This window comes from Schistocerca cancellata, chromosome 6 (genome assembly GCF_023864275.1).
Source record: "Schistocerca cancellata isolate TAMUIC-IGC-003103 chromosome 6, iqSchCanc2.1, whole genome shotgun sequence".
Lineage (NCBI taxonomy): Eukaryota > Metazoa > Arthropoda > Insecta > Orthoptera > Acrididae > Schistocerca > Schistocerca cancellata.
Window position 1 is genome coordinate 371434675 of NC_064631.1, and position 24406 is coordinate 371459080.

General features: G+C 39.7%; 1 protein-coding gene across 1 annotated transcript in view; it reads left to right on the forward strand.

Annotated features, from left to right (window-relative positions):
- Window positions 1–24406, forward strand: part of LOC126088335 (dynein axonemal heavy chain 10) — a 1153099-nt gene that overhangs the window by 228472 nt on the left and 900221 nt on the right. The window contains exon 12 of the mRNA XM_049906469.1: window positions 13602–13828. Coding sequence (XP_049762426.1) covers window positions 13602–13828 — 227 coding nt within the window. The remainder of the gene's footprint in view (window positions 1–13601; window positions 13829–24406) is intronic.

Below are 24406 nucleotides of genomic sequence, written 5' to 3' on the forward strand. Positions count from 1 at the left end.
GTGAACATCCTCAAGTGCCTCAGCCACAGATCTTGGGGAGTGGACAGGGCGTGTCTCCTCCAGTTTTATCAGGCTTTTGTGTGTTCGCAGCTGGACTATGGGTGCACGGTGTATGGGTCAGCGAGGCCCTCTTATGTGCGGATCCTTGATGCTGTCCACCATGCAGGGATTCAACTGGTCACGGGTGCTTATCGGACCAATCCCATACCCAGCCTCTGTGCTGAGGCCAGGGAACTGCCACTTACAATCTGGTGGCAGCTCCTCCGGGTGCGACAGGTGTGTAATTTTCTTGGAGCTCCAACCTCACCCACTCACCATATTGTTGCTCATCCACCTCTGGACCGGCTTTTTTCCCACCGTCCCTGAGCCATGATGGCGTTTGGGATTCGTGTTGAACATGTGCTGGAGTCCCTTGGTGTGGAGCCTGTATGGCCCAAAATCCAGGGTTTTAACTGCTTACCACCCTGGTTACTAGAGAGGCCCAGAGTGATTTTAGATTTGGTGTGGCACAAGAGAGATTGCACTCCTGCTTCCATTTTTAAAGCAACATTTACTGCCATTTTATCTGAGCACCATGACTATATAGCTGTTTTTACAGATGGGTCAAAACAAGGGGATTCTGTTACTTGCTCTGTTGTTTTTCTGGATTGTGTCCTTAAGGTCTGACTGCCTCAAGCACTTACTGTCTTTGATGCAGAATTGTCTGTGATCTTGCGGCCATTGGAGTAGAAGAGATGCTCTTCGCGTCCTAAATTTCTTGTCTGTTCTGATTCACTAAGTACCCTTAACTCATTGTAATGTTTGTATCCAGCAGATAAAATAGTCCAGACTATCCAGGATGCCTTCTTCGAACCACAACAACTGAGGGAGGAGGTGGCTTTCTGCTGGGTTCTAGGTCATGTCGGCATTGCTGGGAACGAAAGGGCAGATGTTGCGGCCAAGGAAGCATGTCTCGATCTGCAGGTATTTCAGTGTGCCAACCCCCTGCACACACTCACCTCGCTGTTGGGCTCACAAGTCATGCATTGATGGGTGGATGAGTGGCTGGAAATGACTGACAATAATCTCTGTTTAATCAAGCCCACAACATGTGTTTGGTGTACTTCATTCCAGCCACATAAACAGGATGAGGTTCTCCTCACTTGGCTTCGGATAGGCCAGAGTCCTATGACACATGGCTTCCTGCTCCGGTGAGAGGACCCTCCAATGTGTGGTACTTGTGGCATCCAGGTCACTGTGCGCTACATTTTATTGGATTGCATTTTATTTTCTGACTAGCGGGCTGTGGCTGACTTGCCAGCACATCTGCCATCTCTTGTAGGAAATACTCAAACAAATGTGGTTAAAGTTTTAAAATTCTGTGACTTGTCCAATGTTTTTACCAAGATTTTGGGGAGAGGGTCTTCATTTGTTCACAGGGTGACTGCCTTGCCCATATTTTATGTAAGTGGTCAGCCAGTGACAATTTCCTGTGGCATCCTTGGCGCTCCTTTCTCGTTTTCCTTAAGTTTCATTTTCTTATATAGCATTTGTCATCTTTTCCCACTTTCTTTACATGTATGCTTCCATTTTACTAAATTTGTCCACATTTGTTTCTTTTAATGTGTGTCAGTGCGCTTATGACCTCGACGTTGAGTGCCCATAAGCCTCAACACACACACACACACACACACGCACACACACACACACACACACACACACACACACACACACACACACACACACACACACACACACACCCTCAATGATTGCTGGAAAAGCCTCTTCTCCATGTTGATTGAGGCCACCAGGCACACACACACGGAGTGCACATGGTGTTCCTTCCATCCCTTGCTACAATAACTATTATTCACCATACATTTGAACAACCAATGGTTAATCGATTCTTACCCTTTTCATGTTTGCCTGCTCTTGACCCAGAACAAAGCAGGTTTCCCAACAGGTGAAGTGAATCCCTATGGTTCATTTCAGTTTTTATGGAAGACAGCACTTTGAGACTGTTGCTTAGGTGGACGCACTAGGACCCCCTGATCCCTGTTTGTCCTGTACAGGATGCCTGGAACTACCACTGACAATCCACTCTCAGTCAAGTGGACAAGTAGTGCCAGACCGCATACTTCCTGCAGAGGAGACTGGATGTGCAGGAGAGGATAGTACTTGTGTCTTTGGGACCTGTTGTACATGACTCTCAGGAGCTCTCCCAACTGACCCATTGCAGCAGCTGCCAATTGTCTGATAGTTGTCAGGATGATTTGCAGCTACATATTGATGAAAACTAACTCATCCCATGTTCGAGAACAGCATTGACAGTAGGGCTGCATTGTGGCTGGTGCAGTGTTATACAGGTCAGCGAACAAATAACTTTAACGCTATTTTGTCGAAAGTCGACATGTTGAGAAACGTGGCTGTTGTACTTAAGGTTTATAATTTATAGCTGTTTTTTATATAAATTATAAACCTTAAATAACTTTAAACTGAGGCTGCTGGTTAACTTTTAATTTGTTGAGCTAAAAATATTACTAATTTCCTTTAAGAACTGCTTCAGTTAGTACACAAAAGAAGATTTCTATTTCGTAAAATATACCATATTTCCTAAGTAACATGATATGTTAATTGTAATATGTCCTGTAGTAATGAAATCACAAAAGCCAATTTACTGTGAAAAAGCTTATGCTCACAAATATGGTAACTTCTGAAAATTCTCAAAAATATATTTTTGTTCACTTTGATAACAACTGAAATTGTGGGTGAACTACTGTTTGACAGTATCTGCAGATCACAAGGCTGAATTTCTATGAAATAGGTTCTACAATAGTAACGTATGAAAATTTTCAAAAATGTTCTTCTGTAAATGCCAAAAACTCAAAAAATAAACATATTTCTCACATAACTGTACAGTGTAATTAGGGAACAATTGTTTTTGAATGAGAATAGACTTGTTGTCATAGATTTCTAAAATGCACCTCATGATAATAGTATGAGTTTATTGCGGCACTCGCAAATGCTTAAAATTTTGTAATATATCATGAGACACATGAGTACTGATGCAATGAATGAAAGGTTATGCAGAAAAGGTGTGAACAGTAAAATGTTAGAATCTAGAACTTTTAATCGAGAAACAAGTTGGTGCAAACTGTTACATAGAAAGGAAATTTCAGAAGCTGGCTTTTATATGTACATAAATGTGTGAATTGAACAGATTTTTTACTTAGTTGACACTGTGACAGTCTGCACTGATGTGCTCAAAATGAACACTGCAGCATCACTTTATGTCAGACAAAATTATGAAAACTATGGAGCAGCAACAAAGCATCTGTTCTGCTTTGAGCAACTAACAATCCCATGTACATTGTCTGAGGACTTTTTAATTCTTGTAAGAAGGCTGGCAATGCATGCAGATATTTTTATGTCACTGTAGGTTCTTTCTCTCATGGGGTTATTGCAGTCACTGTACCATCCTGGAGACCTTCATTGTTCTTTCGTATTATTCTCTGATTGCAAATAAAATAAGATCTGTGCTTTCCTCTACAATAATTTATTTTTTGGTTTTCTTACATGAGTATCATTCATCAGTATGAATAAATAGGGATGCACTTTACTCCTCTGGAGTGATATGTACCACAATACTAGATTCTATTGTACAATAAGAAACAAACTGCTAATCCATCTTTCACTACATATAATTTAATAAAATGCACTACCACTACTACTACTACTGTGTTCCTCCTGGTGATGACTGCACAACAAATTCAGCTCACACAACATTAACACTTGCAAAATAAGCAGATGCCTAGAAAAACTTTATAAATGTTCATTGACATTCGTAAGTAGGCAATTACTGTTCACTTCTACACAAAAACACACAAGAAATAGACTGCGATACATGCTCTGTACAGATTGGGTACTATTGCTGAGGACTGCTCTCCCTTATGTGATTGGAGCAGTAGCTGTACTAAGTACCCTAGCAACTTCTATACTTTGGGTCATTTATTTTACAGCAGCTTTTCTCTTTCTTTTACAGCAACTTTTCTCTAATTCTATGTGGTGGCTTGGTTGTAATCACTCCTATGAAGTGGTCTTCATTCCTTCATTAATTACTTCATCTATATATTTGTATTCTATACCGTTCTAGAAAACTTAACAGCCTCTCCATTTTAGATTATGAGGTGTGGAACTTAACGTTTACTCTCACACCATTTTCGAAATTGGTGAGGTCATTCCCTTTATTTTCTGACCTGTCATGTGTGGCAGTACAAATGTATCAATTACTTGATCGCAGTGGCCTCTATTACTTCTTCCCACCAAATTGCAAGTATTTTCTGTGACTGGCCCATGCAGTCATTAAACAGTTTCATTCATTTACCCATCCTTATAGTTAATTGTTTTTCTAATCAGTTCATCCTGTTCTTTAAGTGTACTTTTAACCTCAAAGGATCTCACTATAGAAAAGTTATTAGTGTACACTGTCAAGTAAACTCTTTATCTTTTGTAGCACTCTGTAGCTCATGTTGTCATGAAATTTAGAGGACCCCAATAGAATTTTAATAAATTCAATAGCGTCCATAACACCTCATATTCAGCAAATTAACATACACTGATACACTTTCCAAGGTCTACTTATCATCCAGAGGGAACACACCATACTGGTATTGCACATAGTGCAAATAATTTGTAGAGCTATGTACACACATAAAAAAGTATTGCATCACCTCAGTTCTGAGAGTTACAGAACCTGTACAGAAAACTGAAATAGAGATCAACATAAACATAATTTCTGCCCTTTTTATTGCTCATGAAAACCACACATTACATGTTGTACCACCATACAGTGAGACATTCAGAGGTAGTAGCCCAGATTGCTGTACACACTGGTACCTCTAATACCCAGTAGCATGTCCTCTTACATTGATGCATGCCTGTATTTGTCATGGCATATTATCCACAAGTTCATCAAGGCACTGTTGGTCCAGATTGTCCCAGTCCTCAATGGCGATTCGGCATAGATCCCTCAGAGTGGTTGGTGGGTTATGTCGTCCATAAACAGCCCTTTTCAGTCTATCCCAGGCATGTTTGATAGGATTCATGTTTGGAGAACATGCTGGCCGCTCTAGTCGAACGATGTCATTAGCCTGAAGGAAGTCATTCACAAGATGTGCACGACGAGGGTGCGAATTGTCATCCATGAAGGTGAAACCCTCGCCAATATTCTGCCAATGTGGTTGCACTATCAGTCAGAGAATGGCATACATGTATCATACAGCCATTATGGCGCCTTCCATGACCACCAGCGGCTTATGTCGGTCCCACATAATGCCACCCCAAAACGGCAGGGAACATCCACCTTGCTGCACTCGCTGGACACTGTATCTAAGGTATTCACCCTGACCAGTTTGCCCCCAAACATGTTTCCGACAATTGTCTGGTTGAAGGCATACGTGACACTCATCGGTAAAGAGAACATGACGCCAGTCCCGAGCGGTCCATTACGCATGGTATTGGGTGCATCTGTACCACGGTGCATGGTGTTGTTGTTGCAAAGATGGACTTCGCCATGGATGTCGGGAGTGAAGGTGTGCATCATGCAGCGTATTGCACGCAGTTCGAGTCGCAACCCATTGTCCTGTGGCTGCACGAAAAGCATTATTCAACATGGTGGTGTTGCTGTCAGGGTTCCTCCGAGCCATAATCCACAGGCAGTGGTCATCCACTGCAGTAGTAGCCCTTGGGCAGCCTGAATGTCATCAGCAGTTCCTGTCTCTCTGTATCTCCTCCATGTCCAAACAACATCACCTTGGTTCAGACCCCTGGACACTTCCCTTGTTGACAGCCCTTCCTGCCACAAAGTAACAATGCGGACGTGATCAAACCACAGTATTCACCGTCTAGGCATGGTTGAACTACAGACAACATGAGCTGTGTACCTCCTTTCTGGTGGAATGACTTGAACTGATTGGCTGTTGGGCCCCCCCTGTCTAATAGGTGCTGCACATGCGTGATTGTTTACATATTTGGGTTGGTATAGTGACATCTCTAAACAGTCAATGGGACTGTGTCTGTGATACAATATCCACAGTCAACATCTGTCCTCAGAAGTTCTGGGGACCAGGGTGATGCAAAAAATTTTTTTATGTCTGTATTTTATGAAGCATTGTTTACTTCTACTGTGATACAATACCCACCATCAAGTCTATTTTCAGGAATTCTGGTAACCGGGGTGATACAAAACTTTTTTTGATGTGTGTATTTTTATGAAGCGTTGTTTACTTCTACAACACATTGCTCAGTTGCCATAAATTCTTGTTGTGGACAATCAGGCATGGTGTATTATAAAAATATCTCTCATAGTCTGAAATATATACATTATGTATCTTCTCTGCATAGAAATTTGATGATGAACATTTGTTTGTTTTTCTAGTTGTCATCTCTGTTCTTTTGGAGCAGTATTATATGGAGTCTTGAAACTTCCTAGCAGATTAAAACTATGTGCTGGATTATAACTTGAACTCTAGACATTTGGATTTTGCAGGCAAGTGCTTTACTAACAGAGCTGCCCAAGAATGTCTCACAGCACATGCTCACAGCTTTACTTCCATGTCAGAGCACTCCACTCCAGAGTGAAAAATTCATTCTGTAAACTTCCCCAGGCAGTGACAAAGCCATGTCTCTACAATATCATTTCTTCCAGGAGTGCTTCTCTCACAAGTTGTGTGGCAAAACTTTTGGGATGTTTGAAAGGTAGGAGATGTACTGGTTGGAAGTATATCTGTGAGGATGAATCATGCTTCGTTAGCTCAGTTGGTAGAGCACTTGCCTGTGAAAGGCTAAGGTCTTCAAGTCTCAGCTTTCATTTCAGTTCACTCTCCACTGCAAGGAGAAAATTTAATTTTGTGAACAGTCCCCACACTTTGACTAAGCCATATCTCCACAGTATCCTTTCTTCCAAGGGTGTTAGCCCTGCAAGCTATGCATTCGTGAAATTTGGAGGTAGGAGATGAGGTACTGGCAGAAGTAAAGCAGTGAGGATGGATCCTGAGATGTGCTTCGGTAGCTCAGTTGATAGGTCACTTTCCCCTGCTTAGTTGATAGGTCACTTGCCCCTGAAAGACAAAGGTCCCAAGTTCAAGTCTTGATCTGGCACACATTTTTAATATGCTATGAAGTTTCATATCGGTACACACTCCAGTGCAGAGTCAAAAATTCAGTATGGTGTCTTACTTTTGAATAATATTGATTCAGATTTATTTGCAGTAGAATCACTTCCATTGTATAACTTCATCTCTTCTGGCTTTCCTATAGCTTGAACCAATAGGTGTGATCTTTTTTCCTTTGCATCACTTTTTACACATCCTTCTCTACTTTCTTCTTCACATATTTCTTATTTGATTCCCTTCAAACTATTTGCCTTAATGTACTTATATTTTATTCCATTGATTATAGAAGAAGGTGCCAAGTTCATGGTCACCAAATGTATGGTTTCAAAGCTTTTGATTAAACTAGTTCCTATTTCAGATCAATGCTAGTTATTTTCTTGAAAGCCTGTCCTAATATTTTACCAGGGATCAAGAATAAATGTTACTCTCACATCTGCACTCCTACAAAATGCAGAGTATTAATATTCAAATTCAGAGCTATCAGACAGTAAAGTAATTCCTCAGAATTGAGTGTACTTGATTCTGAGGAAATACGAGAGGCTCCATATATTCATTTAAGTCGTGACATACATAGATGTGATTCTGCAGATATCACATGAGCAATTGCTACATTATATTAATTTGAAAAAGATGAACATGAATTTCAATTGTTCTATGAAATTTTGGGTGAACTGCTCGATGTCAGTAACTTGCTGCCACAATATTTTGGCACAGAGTCTTCTGACCATCTTCAGGTGTATATTGGTGAAAGTACAAAAAATGGTTCAAATGGCTTTGAGCACTATAGGACCTAACATCTGAGGTCATCAGTCCCCTAGAACTTAGAACTACTTAAACCTAACTAACCTAAGGACATCACACACACCCATGCCCGAGGCAGGATTCAAACCTGCGACCGCAGCGGTCGCGTGATTCCAGACTGAAGTGCCTAGAACCGCTCAGCCACATCGGCCAGCGGTGAAAGTACATTGTGTTCGCCTATTTAAGACCCCACCAGCACATGCATGGTGAACCTATTCATCATTGCACTTACATTGATAGAGTTTATGTGTTTCTGCTGCAAAACTGTGTGCTACTGTGAGCATCCTCCATGGTGAAAGCTTGCCTCACTGATATCAGATTAATAGTCTTTATGTGGTAAAATTGCAGAACAATGTGTGATACACAGAGCGTGATATTTTTCTATGACAACATTGCATCTATTAAGTAACTGGAAACTGCCACCCCAAATAAAAAGGGCCTCAGATAATTGTATCTCTGTTGATTCGATGATAACAGAGTTCCAAAAATTATGAAGTATGGACCACAATGTTTGTTTCTTTGTATTTCATTAAATGACCAGTAGAAATACAGTCTCCTGCAAAAGGAGATTTGCTGGCTGGGAGAGATGAGTATGCCACTGGTGTTCTGCAATGTCCTACTGAACAGTGTGCAACATGTTCCCTTTGTAAAACTGCTGAACGGCACTGGCTATTCAAGCACTAAGTTTTTATGTGATAGGATCTTATGCATTATCTAACTGGAAACCATCATCCCAAGTGATAAGGGCCTCAGTCAGTCATGTTTCCACTGATTAAATTTCGTAAGAATGTTGATAGCACAAAATTACTCCTTTCTATGACATTCTTTGGTTTCGTATGTAGTCCCTTCTCCAGTGATGGATGCTGGTTGGCAGTCATGGTTCAACAACTTTCTGGCTGCTGTGGATGGTTAACAACCACATGTGACTCACCACTCATGTAAACTGCAAATAAAAGTTTGATAATTATCTGTTACGTACATTGGAAAACCATAAAATCTTAGTAAACGGCTAGTATTGGCACTTTCATAAAATTTTTACCCATATAGAATGCAGAAATTCATATAAAGCCATTTATCATGGTATTCATCTGCATCATTACTTTGCAATCCACACTTAAGTGTTTGGCAGATGGTTCATAGAACCACTTTCAAAGTATTTTGTGGCTATTGTACTCTTGAAAACAAAGGAGCAAAAATGAACACGCAAATATTTCTGGGAGAGCTCTTAATTTTTCTTATTTTATCACAATGGTCATTTCTTCCTATGTTGGTGGGAGACGATAAAATGATTTTGCATTCAGAGGAAAAAGTTAGTTATAATTTCATTAAAATACCACACTGCAGTGAAAAATGTCACTGTTAAATGATTTCCAGCCCAGTTCATGTTATATCTGTGACACTCATTCTCCTGTTTTGAGATAATAAAAAATGAGCTGCCCATCTTAGAATTTTTTTTTATAATCTTCAGTGAGTCCTATCTGTTAAGGTTCCCATACCATGTAGCAACAATCTGGAAAATGACTGGCAAGCATAGTCTAAGCAGTCTCGTTAGTAGGTTTATTGCAGTGTTAAAGTGTTCTGCAAAGAAAGCACAGTCTTTTGTTTGCCTTCCCCCAATATTTTCTGTATCACGATTCCAGCTTAAATTGTTTGTAATTGTAATCCCTGGGTATTCAGTTGAAATACCAGCCTTTAAGTTTGTGTGATTGACTGTGTAACCTACATTTAATAAAACTGGAGGACTTATCACATGTTATTGTTCAGGGTCAACTGCAACTTTACATGTAATGCTTATTTCTTGTCTAAATCATTTTGTAAATTTGTTTTGGCCTTATGATGATTTTACTAGATGCAAAATGATGACATCAGTACCAAACAGTCTAAGGCGGCTGTTTAAACTGTCTCCTAAATCATTTATACAGATTAAGAACAGGAGATGGCCCATAACATTTCCTTGGGGAATGGTAGATATGCCTTCAGGTTTGACAGCATCCTCACAAGCTACATCTAAGCAAATTGTCACAATACATACTAATTGATAGGAGTTCGCCTGGTGAAATTGAAGGCATATCTACCATTCCCCAAGGAAATGTTATGGGCCATCTCCTGTTCTGCTTGTGTCTGTGTATGTGTGGATGGATATGTGTGTGTGTGCGAGTGTATACCTGTCCTTTTTTCCCCCTAAGGTAAGTCTTTCCGCTCCCGGGATTGGAATGACTCCTTACCCTCTCCCTTAAAACCCATATCCTTTTGTCTTTCCTTCTCCTTCCCTCTTTCCTGACGAGGCAACCGTTGGTTGCGAAAGCTTGGATTTTGTGTGTATGTTTGTGTTTGTTTGTGTGTCTGTCGACCTGCCAGCACTTTCATTTGGTAAGTCACATCATCTTTGTTTTTTTTATATATGTGTGTGTGTGTGTGTGTGTTCTACAACAATGATATTACCTGAACCTGTAAGGATTATAGACCACTTGCTTTGAGGTATTACATAATGTTGGCAAACAGTATATGTTCCAAAATCCTACTACAAATCAGTGTAAATGATATTGGTCTATAATTCAGCAGATTACTTCTATATCCTTTCTTGTATACTGATGTGACTTTGCAACTTCCCAGTATTTAGATGTGGATCTTTCATAAGCTTCACTTCCTTGGCAGGTTTGTTGTGGCCCTGCAACTTCTATCTCCATTTGCAAGTGCAATGAAAATTATTTTCAGGTGTGAAAAATTGTTCAAGGTTTTATTGTTCTGTTTTATTCCAGTACCAACTGTCAGTGCCATAACCTTATTCCTTCAAAACCATCTTCATCATCTGTTCTATCCAGTTCTCCTCAGGTCACCAGACCACCTTCTTGAATATTAACTACCTCAAGTATTGATCAAATCTGACTCAGCACCAAATTCTCTGTCTAGCCTTTAAATTTTTCCATGTCCTTAAACGTGGAACATACTCCCAACAACCTTACCCATATCTCCCAGTTCAGTATTCTTCTACCTACTCAATCTACAAAAAATCCTTGTCCACCCTGTATCTTCTTTTCTCATACCAGTAAGTCATAAAGTTGAACATCAAACAAAGTCATTGCATGTTAGTTTAAGTATTGACCATTATTGCTCTACATAATTAACATTGGAAAGGAAAAAATACTAACACGATTTTCTTTTTTTTCTATTGCTTCGTGCTCATTGTCCACAGTCTAGTTTGTTCTATGATGAGTGCAATAATTGTCTCTTCCTACACTTCTGCAATCCTCCTGGCCTAAACATCTGCTAACCTGTGTCTCACTGTCTTATCTTGCCTTTTCCCTTCTCTCTTCTGTCCCTGCCAATTCTTGCCCATGTAGACAGAGTACTGCCTTCCCCCTACCACTCTTCCTCACCCCTCCCCATGAAGGCATATTGCCCTTCTCCTCCCTCTCCCTCCCATCTCTCTACCCTTTCCCTCCCCTCTCCCTTTCTCTCCTCCCATCCAGTCTGCCCCTTCATCTTCACCTTTGTCTCCTCCCCCGCCCCCATCCCTCCCTCTTTCTAGCCCTTAAATGCTCTGCCCTCTGTACTCCTTTTGTATTGTTATGCAGCCCTTGATTCATCTGTAGAAAGACTTGCTCCACACCTTGTGGATCCTTTCCTATCTCCTCCCCACCTCTATCTACCTAGATGAGTGCCCTCAATAACTGACAATCAACAGTCAGTCTTGCTGCAATCATGGGTGTCTGTGTGGTTGTGTGTGTGTGAAAGAGAGTGTGTATACTTTTGCTAGAGAAAGAGCAAGAGCTGGAGAGTCGGTGTAAATACTGAGACTGTTGAATGTTTCTATGTAATACACATCTATCAGCTATAGGTGGGTGGTTACCTTTCCATTATTTTATATATTATTCTGTCTAGGAATTTCCATTACTGTTGTAAATCTCATATATCTCTTTAAAAAAATTACAATGTGAACCAACCATAATATTACCATTAGTAATTGAGAAACTATGCACTGAATAATAAAGTTCTGTGGTAATAGTGTTATTAACAAAATGAGATTAAATATAGGGGGGAAATGATGTTAATGTTGGTAGTGGAATAAGACTAAGTTGGCTAATCCTGTCTCACACTCATCACTTCTTCTATTTGGTAACTAATGACTTCTGTCCAATTATCTATTATATTCCTCTTTGTACACTACTGGCCATTAAAATTGCTACACCAAGAAGAAATGCAGATGTTAAACTGGTATTCATTGGACAAATATATTATACTAGAACTGATATGTGATTACATTTTCACGCAATTTGGGTGCATAGATTCTGAGAAATCATTACCCAGAACAACCACCTCTGGCTGTAATAAAGGGCTCGATAGGCCTGGGCATTGAGTCAAACAGAGGTTGGATGGCGTGTACAGGTACAGCTTCCCATGCAGCTTTAACACAATACCACAGTTCATCAAGAGTAGTGACTGGTGTATTGTGACAAGCCAGTTGCTCGGCCACCATTGACCAGACGTTTTCAGTTGGTGAGAGATCTGGAGAATGTGCTGGCCAGGGCAGCAGTCGAACATTTTCTGTATCCAGAAAGCCCCGTACAGGACCTGCAACATATGGTCCTGCATTATGCTGCTGAAATGTAGGGTTTTGCAGGGATCAAATGAAGGGTAGAGCCACGGGTCATAACACATCTGAAATGTAACGTCCACTGTTCAAAGTGCCGTCAATGCGAACAAGAGGTGACTGAGACGTGTAACCAATGGCACCCCATACCATCACACTGGGTGATACGCCAGTATGGCGATCAGGAATACGTGCTTCCAATGTGCGTTCACCACGATATCGCCAAACGTGGATGCGACCATCATGATGCTGTAAACAGAACCTGGATTCATCCAAAAAAATGACGTTTTGCCATTCGTGCACCCAGGTTCGTCATTGAGTACACCTTCGCAGGTGCTCCTGTCTGTGATGCAGCATCAAGGGTAACCACAGCCATGGTCTCCGAGCTGATAGTCCATGCTGCTGCAAACGTCATCGAACTGTTTGTGCAGAAGGTTGTTGTCTTGCAAACGTTCCCATCTGTTGACTCAGGGAATGAGACGTGGTTGCACGCTCCGTTACAGCCATGCGGTTAAGACGCCTGTCACTCTCGACTGCTAGTGATACGAGGCTGTTGGGATCCAGCACGGCATTCCGTATTACCCTCCTGAGCCCACCGATTCCATATTTTGCTAACAGTCATTGGATCTCGACCAACGCGAGCAGCAATGTCGTGATTCAATAAACTGCAATCGCAGTAGGCTGCAATCCAACCTTTATCAAAGTCAGAAAAGTGATGGTACACATTTCTTTTCCTTACACGAGGCATCAAAACAACATTTCACCAAGCCATGCCGGTCAACTGCTGTTTGTGTATGAGAAATCGGTTGGAAACTTTCTTCCTGTCAGCACATTGTAGGTGTCGCCACCAGTGCCAACCTTGTGTGAATGCTCTGAAAAGCTAATCATTTGCATATCACAGCATCTTCTTCCTGTCGGTTAAATTTCATGTCTGTAGCACGTAATCCATGTGGTGTAGCAATTTTAATGGCCAGTAGTTTATTTTCTGTTAATGAATGTTTTCTGGTCTTTAACATTCTGTGTGATTGTTATTTGAATCATACATACATATGTTGCAGATGTTTGATAATATTGCCAGTCTTAATTTGGAACCAAATCAGAATAATATAATAGTAGCATCTGCAATGATCTCATGTGAGAATGAAATTATGGACTTTCGTGAACCTGTAATGACATCAGGGCATGTTGAGATATGGATGACAAGTATGCTAGGAGAAATGCGTCGAACGAACCGGTACATAACCAAAAAAGCTATATATGACTATGGAAAGGTCAGGCGACCAAGGTATGTATGAATAAGTTTTATTTTATATGGTTTGTTGAGTTTTACATAGACAGAAACATTAAATCTGCATTGATGTGAACATGTTTACATTAAGATATTAAGTATCAGGACATTTATTGTCAAAATTTGTTGGCCAATAAAACAGAAAGATGCCTTAATTTATATTAAATAATCAGGGTCACTCAGATTTAAACCAGACATTCATGTGATAGAAATGGGAACTGCCAGTTGGTAAGTGGGCCACTAGAGGTAGTTAGATGAAGATATACGAAAGACTTGAGCACTTCTATCAAACCACAATGGTTGTTCCTTTATCTACTTGAAATTTTCATTTTCCTTCATTCACTTCACCTGGTTCTCCTCAGCCTAGTGTGCCACACTCCTGGATATTGCCCTCTACATCACCAGTGGCACCAAACAAACCCCTGCCCATGTCAGACTCACTATCCATCAACAATACCGGCATTTTTATGGCTGCCATCCCCTCAACCTAAAAATCTTTCCCATATAGTGTGGCCACCTGAGGATGGCACATTCACAGTGATCAGATATTCCTTTCCCGGTGTGTTGAAGATCTTACTAAGGCCATCAATGACAAGAACTTTGCTCAAACACAATCTGCATACAAATTTACACATCCTATCCTTATGCACTGCTAATACTTCCACCACTCTTGAGAACCAGCTGCAAAGGACCATCCCCTCACCTCCCATTATCATCCCATACATGGAAAACTTAACCATGTTCTTCACCAAGGCTCTGACTACTTCTCATCAACTCTCAAAATGAGGGACATCGTATGCACAGTCCATCCCTCCACTCGCAAACAAGTATTCTGCCAACCATCCGACACAAAATATATCGTAATCCATTTATGCACCACATCAACTCCCAACCTTTTGCCACATTAATCAAAACATCTAGGGAAGGCCAAGGTGCAAGACACGTCCAACATAACCACCCACCACATCTTACTCCAGTTCCATCATAGGCATATCCTGGTCTTCCTGTGAAATCAGTCACATCATAAACCATCTCCACTGTAACCTTTGCACAGCATTTCATATTGGCTGTGAACATGACTGCCAAGTAATTTTCAACACGAATGTCTTATCTTGGTCATCATGAACACAATTGAAGTACAATTTGTAAGCCTTTTTACTGATTTTGTGATTGGATTTCTTTGATTTCATGGTTTTAACTTGCCTCACATGTGCAGAAGTTATTGGAGTGCTCAAAGAGCATAACAAAAGTAAATGCAACAGATTAAGTAATAAACAAATTCCTCAACATAACTTCACTGTATAAACAAAGATGTTTAAAGGATCTCATCTCAGGAGAAACTAATAACACCACTTTCCTGTCCATGTCCAATGTGAAAGCATAAACCATTAGCAGAGCAGTAGATGATGTAAGTTGCATGCAGAATGAATAACAATAGTGAAAACCCTTCCAAATTCAGCTCATAGCGCCAGTAATGGCGAGGTTTGTGCCATAGCTGACATGAAAGGATGGGAGATGCATCCGAGTTTCCTGCCCAGGGATCGAGTGGCATGGCCTCATCTGGACTGGCCAACACAAGTGACCCATCTTAACTCAGTGAGCATCATGGAGCTGGTAGCATGTGGTAGACAGAGAGCTGATACTGCACAACTGGGACTAGTAAAAGCATGAGAAGCATGGACACTGGGAGTGGCATCATGTCCATTGGTTCCCACTCAATGGCCCACTTGTTTGCTCACTTACGAGTTAGGTGACAGGGCACTGGTTGTACTGGTAAGTAAGTGGTGCAGGTTTATGGGAAGTGGCACAGAGGTAGTTGCTGGGGTGTCAGGTACTTGCATCAGAGGCAGTGACTCTGACTGTGATTGTGGATGGATTTGGTGGCATGTCAGGAATTGTGATTGGCCATGATTCAAACAGCTGAAGCCCACCCATGACCTACGATGACCCCTTGGCTTCACTCTGGGTGCCAACCAAATGTGGATGCACAGACACAGGTGCCCTGCATATAGGTGGACCTGTAATTAGGCTGATCATGCTGCATGGGGGACAGAAAATCTGTCAGGGTTCAATGCCTCTGCCTATGCATGATTTTGACTGGTCTTCCCATGTTGACAAGGGTGGACTGGCATGTGGCAAGGAAGCTTTCTCCTCAGTTGTCATCATTAGCAAAGACTTACGCATTTAAGCTTTATTTGTCTAGATGATCAGCTCGGGCTGTGCACTGGAGACTGTGTGGAAGGGAGCAGTACCGTATTTACTCGAATCTAAGCCGCACTTTTTTTCCGGTTTTCGTAATCCAAAAAACCGTCTGCGGCTTAGAATCGAGTGCAAAGCAAGCGGAAGTTATGAAAAATGTTGGTACGTGCCGCCACAACTAACTTCTGCCGTCGAATATATGTAGCGCTACGCACGCATGCTCTGTAGGCACAAAGATAAATACTGGCGCCAAAACCTCTGCGTCAGTAAATAAATTAAAAAAAAAAGTGGAAGACGAGTTTTTTTTCTCCGGCGCGAGTTTCGACCACTGCATTTTCATGCATTATCCAACGAAGTAAATACAAATTCCGTATTGTTCATCTTCGAATGTAGCACAATTTCAGTGTACTACAAAAATCTGACTGGCAAGACTGTTTGGGCTGTTTGTCAATATGGCCAACTCTACGTTCTGAATTTTTTCCTATCTGTGAGAAGAGATGGTTGCTAATAGGAACCTGATGAAATTTGAATCACATACAGTATTCTCTTCACCATAAGAATAATACGGACATAAACATTTTGCCATGTATTCTTTCGTGTTTGCTGCTCTCTCATTTAAATCCTGTCTGCCTAATAAACTACGAAACTAGAGTGAGACAACAGCAAACGCAGAAGAATATACGTATCGTGTCATGTTTATATTCGTATTATTCTTATGCCTAACAGCGATACAGTCAGAAATGAAGCACGGCAAGTGACTAGATTTTTAAATCTAAGATGACTCTAATTTCTGTGCAGAATTTGATGTAATAAAGAAGCGGCCGCAAAGATTTTCAAACGGAGAAAAATTTTCGCCTAACTCTCGTTCAGAACATGTTCTATCATACGCAGTCTATTATTTGATTCTTGTTGATCATTATCAAAAAAAGCAGCAGTGTAAGTAACAACAAATAGCAGTCTCTTGCCATTGTTTCGCTAATGAGACGATTCCTCACTTTTTTTTTAATTGTACGCGGCGGTAGCGCGCACAAAAGCAAGCCATGCTGTGAGCCGCGACAGGCCGTAAACACGCACTATCAGAATGCGACAAACAATGCATGACACAGTGCAGTAATGCATTTTCAGCTTAAGAGTGACGCAAACACCTATAACAAAGAAAACGGCACTTGTCAGTTCAAAGCAAAATAAGCAATCGATTCAAACCAGACGAAGCACGTGAAAAAGGAAGGGCACCCGTATAAATACGGACGGAGCGCCTGACGCATAGCAATGGCTACGTAGTAAAGCTTAACTGCTAAGCTTACGACTCGAACCAAACTACTGTAGCAGTATCGTCATTCATTCGACCTAAATTGTGTCTCATATTAGAATGGACCAACTTTGTTTCGATTTGGAGGTGCGTCCTAAAACTTTTCTCTCCCCTTGAATTTCGAGTCTCAAATTTCAGGTGCGGCTTAGATTCGGGAAATTTTTTTTCCCTTTATTTCGAGTCTCATTTTTCAGGTGCGGCTTAGATTCGTGTGCGGCTTAGATTCGAGTAAATACGGTAGTCATGTGCTCACTGCGATTGTAGAAACAGAAAACCTTGAACTCTGATGACATGAACTGAATGCCATTTTCAGACACATTTGTATGTGTCACTTCCTCAACCACGAAAGCTATAGGGATGGTAACATGGTTGTTGGCAATATCTATGCCACAAAGGGAAAGTTGGAGAGAGTGCCTACCACCAGCAACCACAGAGTTCCCTGAAATTTACCAGCAAAATCAATGTGTGCTTCCCCTCCGGGCATGGCCACAGAAAGAAACATTGTGCTGGGGCCGCCTGCTCCAGGAAGCAGGCACATGAACATCAGTATTGGGCCATTATACATGCCACTGGGCTAATGCAATCATGCACAATATAAAAAGTCAGTATCAAAAAGTTTGTGCTTGTAAGAGGTGAAAATTGCTGCCATTCAAATACACACGAAACATCTTGACACTGTAAATTATTGCTAAAGCTTCATTCTCAAGTTGGAAACAGTATACTCGCACTGCTGTTAATATTTTGAAGGTGTTCAGAGCTACTTGAGAATTTATGTGACAAAAGTGCCACAGTCTCATGCTGGAACCCATCCATCAGGAGCATCAACTGCAGGCCTAATGTATAATGCATCGGGTATTGTTCTGTTTTGAGACAATCCCCAAGGTGTTGGAACACCTATTTACAGAAGACAATCATTTGATACTTTTGTTACACAGCTGACTGACTTGGTTGCATAATTTGTGTTACTTGAGAATAAACTTTGCATAGTAAATGATCTTGTCAAGAAAAAGTGTGATTATATGAGGTGTAAAGTGAAATATGTGATTGGATTGAGGATTTTTTGGTTGGGAGGATACAGCATGCTATCTTGGACATTGAGTCATCAGATTCTGGTAGTAACTTCAGTTCTGCCTCAGCAAAGTGTGTTGGGAGCCTTGCTGTCTATGCTGTATGTTAATGACCTTGCATAAAATATTATTTGTAATTTCAGACTTTTTGTGGATGGTGCTGTTGTCTATAATGAAGTAATGTCTGAAAGAAGCTTCATAAATATTCAGTCAGATCTTGATAAGATTTCAAAGTAGTGCAAATATTTGCAACTTGCTATAATTGTTAGATGTTCAGAAATGTAAAGTTATGGACTTAAAAATGAAAATACATATAGTATCCTAAGATTACAGTATCACTGAGTCACACTTGGAATTGGCCATCTCATACAAATACCTGGTTGTAATACTTTGTAGGGATATGAAATGGAACAATCCCATAGGCTCAGTCATGGGTAAAGCAGATGGTAGACTCCAGTTTATTGGAAGAATACTGTAGAAATGCAGTCAGTCTATAAAGAAGATTGCTTGCAAATCACTCATATGATCCATTTCAGGACATTGCTCAAGTGTGTGGGACCCATACCCAATAGGACTAACAGGGGATACTGAACGTTTACAGAGAACAGCAGCACAGATAAGCACAGGTTTGTTTGATCCTTGGGAGTGTGCCATAGATATACTGAAGAGACTGAATTGGCAGAGTCTTGAAGATAGACATAAACTATTCGAAGAAAGCCTACTTTCAAAATATCAAGAACTGGCTTTTAAACAGTGACTCTAAGAATGTACTGCAATACATAGTGATTGTACAGACAAGTTTAGATTAGTTACAGCACACACAGAGGAATTTAGGCAGTCATTTTTCCTGTGCTCCATATGTGAAAGACACAAAAGAAACCCCAGTAACTGATATGATGGAGTGTACCCTCTGCCATGCACTTCACAGTGGTTTTCAGAGTATAGATGTAGATGAACAAAAGACATTGGTCATCGGATGCTGACATTTGTGTGCATAATACTGTTGCTACTGAGAATTGACGATAGTTATTTAATGCTGAAGATGAGAAAACTGCATCTCAATAAATGAGAAACTGCTCCAGTTGCTGTTGAGAAATTATTGAGTGCACTACCAGCTGAAACCACTAGAGGTCTCAATAAAATACTCATCAGCAACTGGAGTGGTTTCTCATTAACTCAACAATAAGCTGTAGAATCTGCACATCCTCCAAACATGGAGAAGCTAATAAAAACTGCATCTTTCTAATTGACAACTTAATTGTTCTCCAAGAGCTGTTTGAAAAGGGATTCAATGTTCCTGTGGTTTTCTAGGTGCATAATACCTATTACAATGATGTCATCTAACGCAATGTGGTGGTCCGCCCCGATAGCTGAGTGGGTAATGCGACAGACTGTCATGCCAAGGGGCCTGGGTTCGATTCCTGGCTGGGTCAGAGATTTTCTCCACTCAGGGACTGGCTGTGTATTGCCCTAATCATCATCATCTCATCCTGATCGACATGGAAGTTGCTGAAGTGACGTCAACTCAAAAGACTTGCACCAGGCAACTGACCTACCTGACGGGAGGCCCTAGCCACACGACGTTTAGTTTCATTTCAACACAATGTGGAATAATTTCAATCAGTCACTCTAAGTATTTTTCAAAGATGATGGGGTTGCTAGCAACCCCAGATTGTAAATATTATACTGGTACAAACTGAACAACATATTTGTGACCAGCAGTTCTCTAGATTTGCTGTGTGATGACAGCTGTAGATAAACATTTTTTAAATCTATTTTTGAAAAGAGGTGGTCCCTGTCTAAATTTGTTGACAAATTCTGTGGGCGAGACATAGGGTAGAGGTCAGAACTTGATTGGATGGACTGAGCACTGGTCATTGTCTTGACATTACCACAAAAATATGAAGTCCCATTTGGTTTTTTTAATTATAACCACATATGTCTCCAATTAAGTGGTTGAGACTAGTGATATGATGCTTAGTTCCTGCAACTGAACAAACTTGGCCTGAACAGAATCTTGAACAACAAATGATAGTGTGTGATTTCTACAAAAATGTAGTACTGATGATGGTTTCATATTGACAAAAAACGATAAAATTATTTGCACCACTTATTGATGGTTTTATTGTATGTATTGCAAAGAGACTCTAGATCAGACAGTGGCACTGTTTTGGAAATGACATTTACACAATCAACTATTCTGAAAACAAATATCATAAAGGCATACAAGTCAAAAATATTAACAATATTATGTGGCTTCACTTCTTAGAATGTTATTATGTACTCAATGTTTTTGTGCTTATATGCTTACCTGTAAGCATCACTAGATGAATTGTTTTTGGCAGTAAGACATGACCAGTTGCTGAGCTCTGTGCAGTGAGAATGAGCCAAGCTGCCAATACATGTCCTCATTTGTTAATGACACAGCAGCTCTGGTGTCCAGCTGGAAATGCACTGGCTTTCAGGAGATGGTAAGAGCCAATGTCAGTTCCTATGGTGCTCATGGAACTGGCTGGTCAGCTGTGTGCAGCAATATGCTGTACAGGGTTGTGTTGGTACAGTATGCCAGCAACCAGTTTGCTGAAACACAGTGACCAGTTACCTGTTTCTGCCACATGCCCAATGCTACGGGGTGCAGTGGACTGATATGGCATAATAAACTGCCAGAGCTTGTGAAAAAGAGTAATAAAAAGCAATTCAAATCAAAACTAAAAGCTTGTTAACTGAAAAGTGTCTCTATTCTCTCAACAAATTTTAAATGGTTAATTTTAAGAGCTGTAAAATATGGTATAAAAAATAATTGGTTGTATTAATATGTGTAAGATGTAATGTATTTTGACAAGCATCAATTTACTGTTTAACTACTACCTGTAAGGCTAAAATGTAAATGTGTTTTATGTTTGTAACTGTAACTGACATTTGCAAAAGCCATCATATTGAAGACTCCACACAAAAAATCTAAATAAATAAACTCCATCAGTTCATGGAAAAGGTGAATCAGTGGTATACTAGCATAAATATCAGTATGGAATCAAGGGGTTCCAGCATTAATTTCCTAAACATCAACTTACAGAAAGAAAATAGCAACCACAAATCAACAGTCCACTTTACTCCTTTACTGGCACACTCATTCCAGCTTCCTCTCAGCATATCACAGACTACAAACATGCAGCATTCCACCACTTGATCCACCATCTTCTTTCTATATCTGTGTCTCAAGAAGACTGTGACCAGGAGCTCAGTACAATAAAAACTGTAGCCACAAAAAATGAATTTGATTCCAACATTATTGATAAAATTCTCTATTAAAAACTGAGGAAGAAAGCCAGATCCATACTGTACCCAATGAATTTATAAGGAAATGGTGCAGTATACTTTTTATTCTTTGAGTAGGATAAGTAAAATTTTAAAATCAAAGAGTTTCCCTGTGCATTTGTATGTCTCACTGACAGTGGATAGATAAGTCTTGAGTTCAAAAGATTAACAACTAGACATAATGAAAAATGGATTTTATAAGATCATCTGCAGAGAGTGTCAGTATTGCTATATTGGACAAACTCACAGATTGATCTGCCCTATGCTCAGAGAACACCATAGAAGTTGTAGATCAAAGAAGCCAGATTCACTGTTTGCTGAACATTGTGTGATTGAAAACCACAAACAGATGTGTGTATCCTTACATCTGTTACTAATTGAACAAACTCAGTTATATTATTCATCTCGTTTAGAGAATATTGCGACCCATACGTAGAAGAAGAACCTCGATGCCTTCATCCACATAATATAAAATTCCACTCCTGTGGATAGCTCTACTCCAATGAATGTTTACTTGTAATTATTGTAAATGCTGCCCTAATGAATTTTGTAAATGCATATGTAATTTTGTCACCAATTAAAACAGAAGTAACATTTACAGTTTAAGTTAAGAATCAATAGGCATAGTCCATAACAATTCAGGCACGATAAGAAAAAAATCGTACCTTCATAGCCTCAGATGTTATCGAGTTTACCATACGTTAAAATGAAGGACTAAGTAAAGAACATGTATTTTATTTTGTTTTCCCCAAAACTATTTCTGCTCTGAGACACAGTCCTCTAAAGATGAAACTGCGCATACCATTTTGAAGATGTGAATTTTGGAAAAAAATTTAAAATTCTGTATCTTTGGAGAAGTTCTAGATATTTTGTTGGTTTTTTTATTTGAAAGATAATTGTTTTATAATTACAAAAAAATCCTCCATTTCCTGTCAAAGTTCTTTTTCTGTAGCATTTTGAACTTTTTTATAATTTTTGGATTTTTTTTTAATGCCAATCCATAAAATTTTGGTTTTTGTTCTGTTGATTAGTATCATATAGTTCTACATTCCCTGGAAGGGAGACCCTCCACTCCGTTTTATTACCACATTATCACATAACAGGCTCTTAAAAACCAAATCTAGCCTTATTTAACGTAATTTTAGTTTTGAAAGATGAGTAAGAGACTCATTTTTCAAGCATTTTAAATGGTTCCAAAATGTATGTGAAAGGTCCAAAAACTTAAAAGCTTCAGTTTACACAACTTCTGTGCGCTCTGTTTTGTCCTGAAATTAGCCAGTCAATGAACTAAAAAGGTGTTTCACTGCTTCAGTATCTTCCTTTGATACAGAGTGATGCCTTCCTGTTGAACCAATAGGAACTGGAACACTTACAATTTTCAAAACATTGTGAACAGGAAGTGAGCACTGATGATGTTGTTGCTACCCTTCAGCTGGAAACCTATATCCAGCCGCTGGTCCATTTGGTAGCATAAAGTTCACTGCAATTTCGTTTAAACCATAATTGGTGTCTACAATCTCTGCAATCCACCAGTCAGAGTCATACACACATGCAACTAACATCCCACTTCTCAGGTTGTGAATCTGAATATTATCCTGCTGTATCTGAGGTGTTGGCCTAATGAACAAAATTTCTTCTTTCATGCTCTTTAAATACATATGTTTTAAATACAAATGTTTTATCCCACAGTTAAGCATATCTACATGCAATTGGTGTCGTCAGTGTTAACATAATAATAATAATAATAACAATAATAATAACATAAATTTTGACGTCACAAATGTTATTAACTGGAATACAATAATTCAAGATGGATACAATACATATTTGTGCAAATGTCAACAACAACAAGAAGTTTCCTAATAGATCATTTACAAGATAAATCAACTACATAATTCAGTGATTGACAAACAAATAATCAAACAGATTATTAACAATAAGTAGATGAAACAGTAATAAAATAGTTGCACAGTGTGGAATATGTACAGTTTTCAGTTAATTTATAGTCCATTCTCACTAGGAAAGTGGGTCATTTGTCACATAATCAAGAAACTCTTGAGCAGAGTAAATTACTCTACTTTTGATCCACCTCGAAAGACTAGTTTTAAATTTATTTACTGGCACTGTGTAGGCATTTTCAAGTAATTTGTTGAAATAGACAGGGCCAAGATATTTGTAGCTGTTATGTGTCTTTGCAAGCCTAGCATATGGCATATTAACTGTATGTCCACTTCGTATGTAATAGTCATGAACTGTTCTCCTTAAGTCAAATTTACTCAGATTCTCTTTAATGAAGACAAGGCAGCTGAAAATATACAGACCAGACACTGTCATTATATTTATTTTCTTAAAATAATCTAGACATGATTCATATGGATTGCATTCTACTATACACCTTACAGCTTTCTTTTGCCATTTAAACACTAATTTTGAGCCTATGGAATTGCCCCATAATAGTATTCCATAACTCAGGTATGAATGGAAGAATGCAAAATATGCATATAACAGAAGTTCTTTACTGACACAGCTCCTCAGATTGTACAGCAGTTATAGGGCAGGTGCTGATTTGCCATTTATCTTCCCTGTGTAGGTATCCTAGCTGAGCTTTTGATCTATATGAAATCCTAATAATTTTACTGTTTTGTTATCATGTCTGGGAGCATTCAGATTGAATACAGTAGCTTC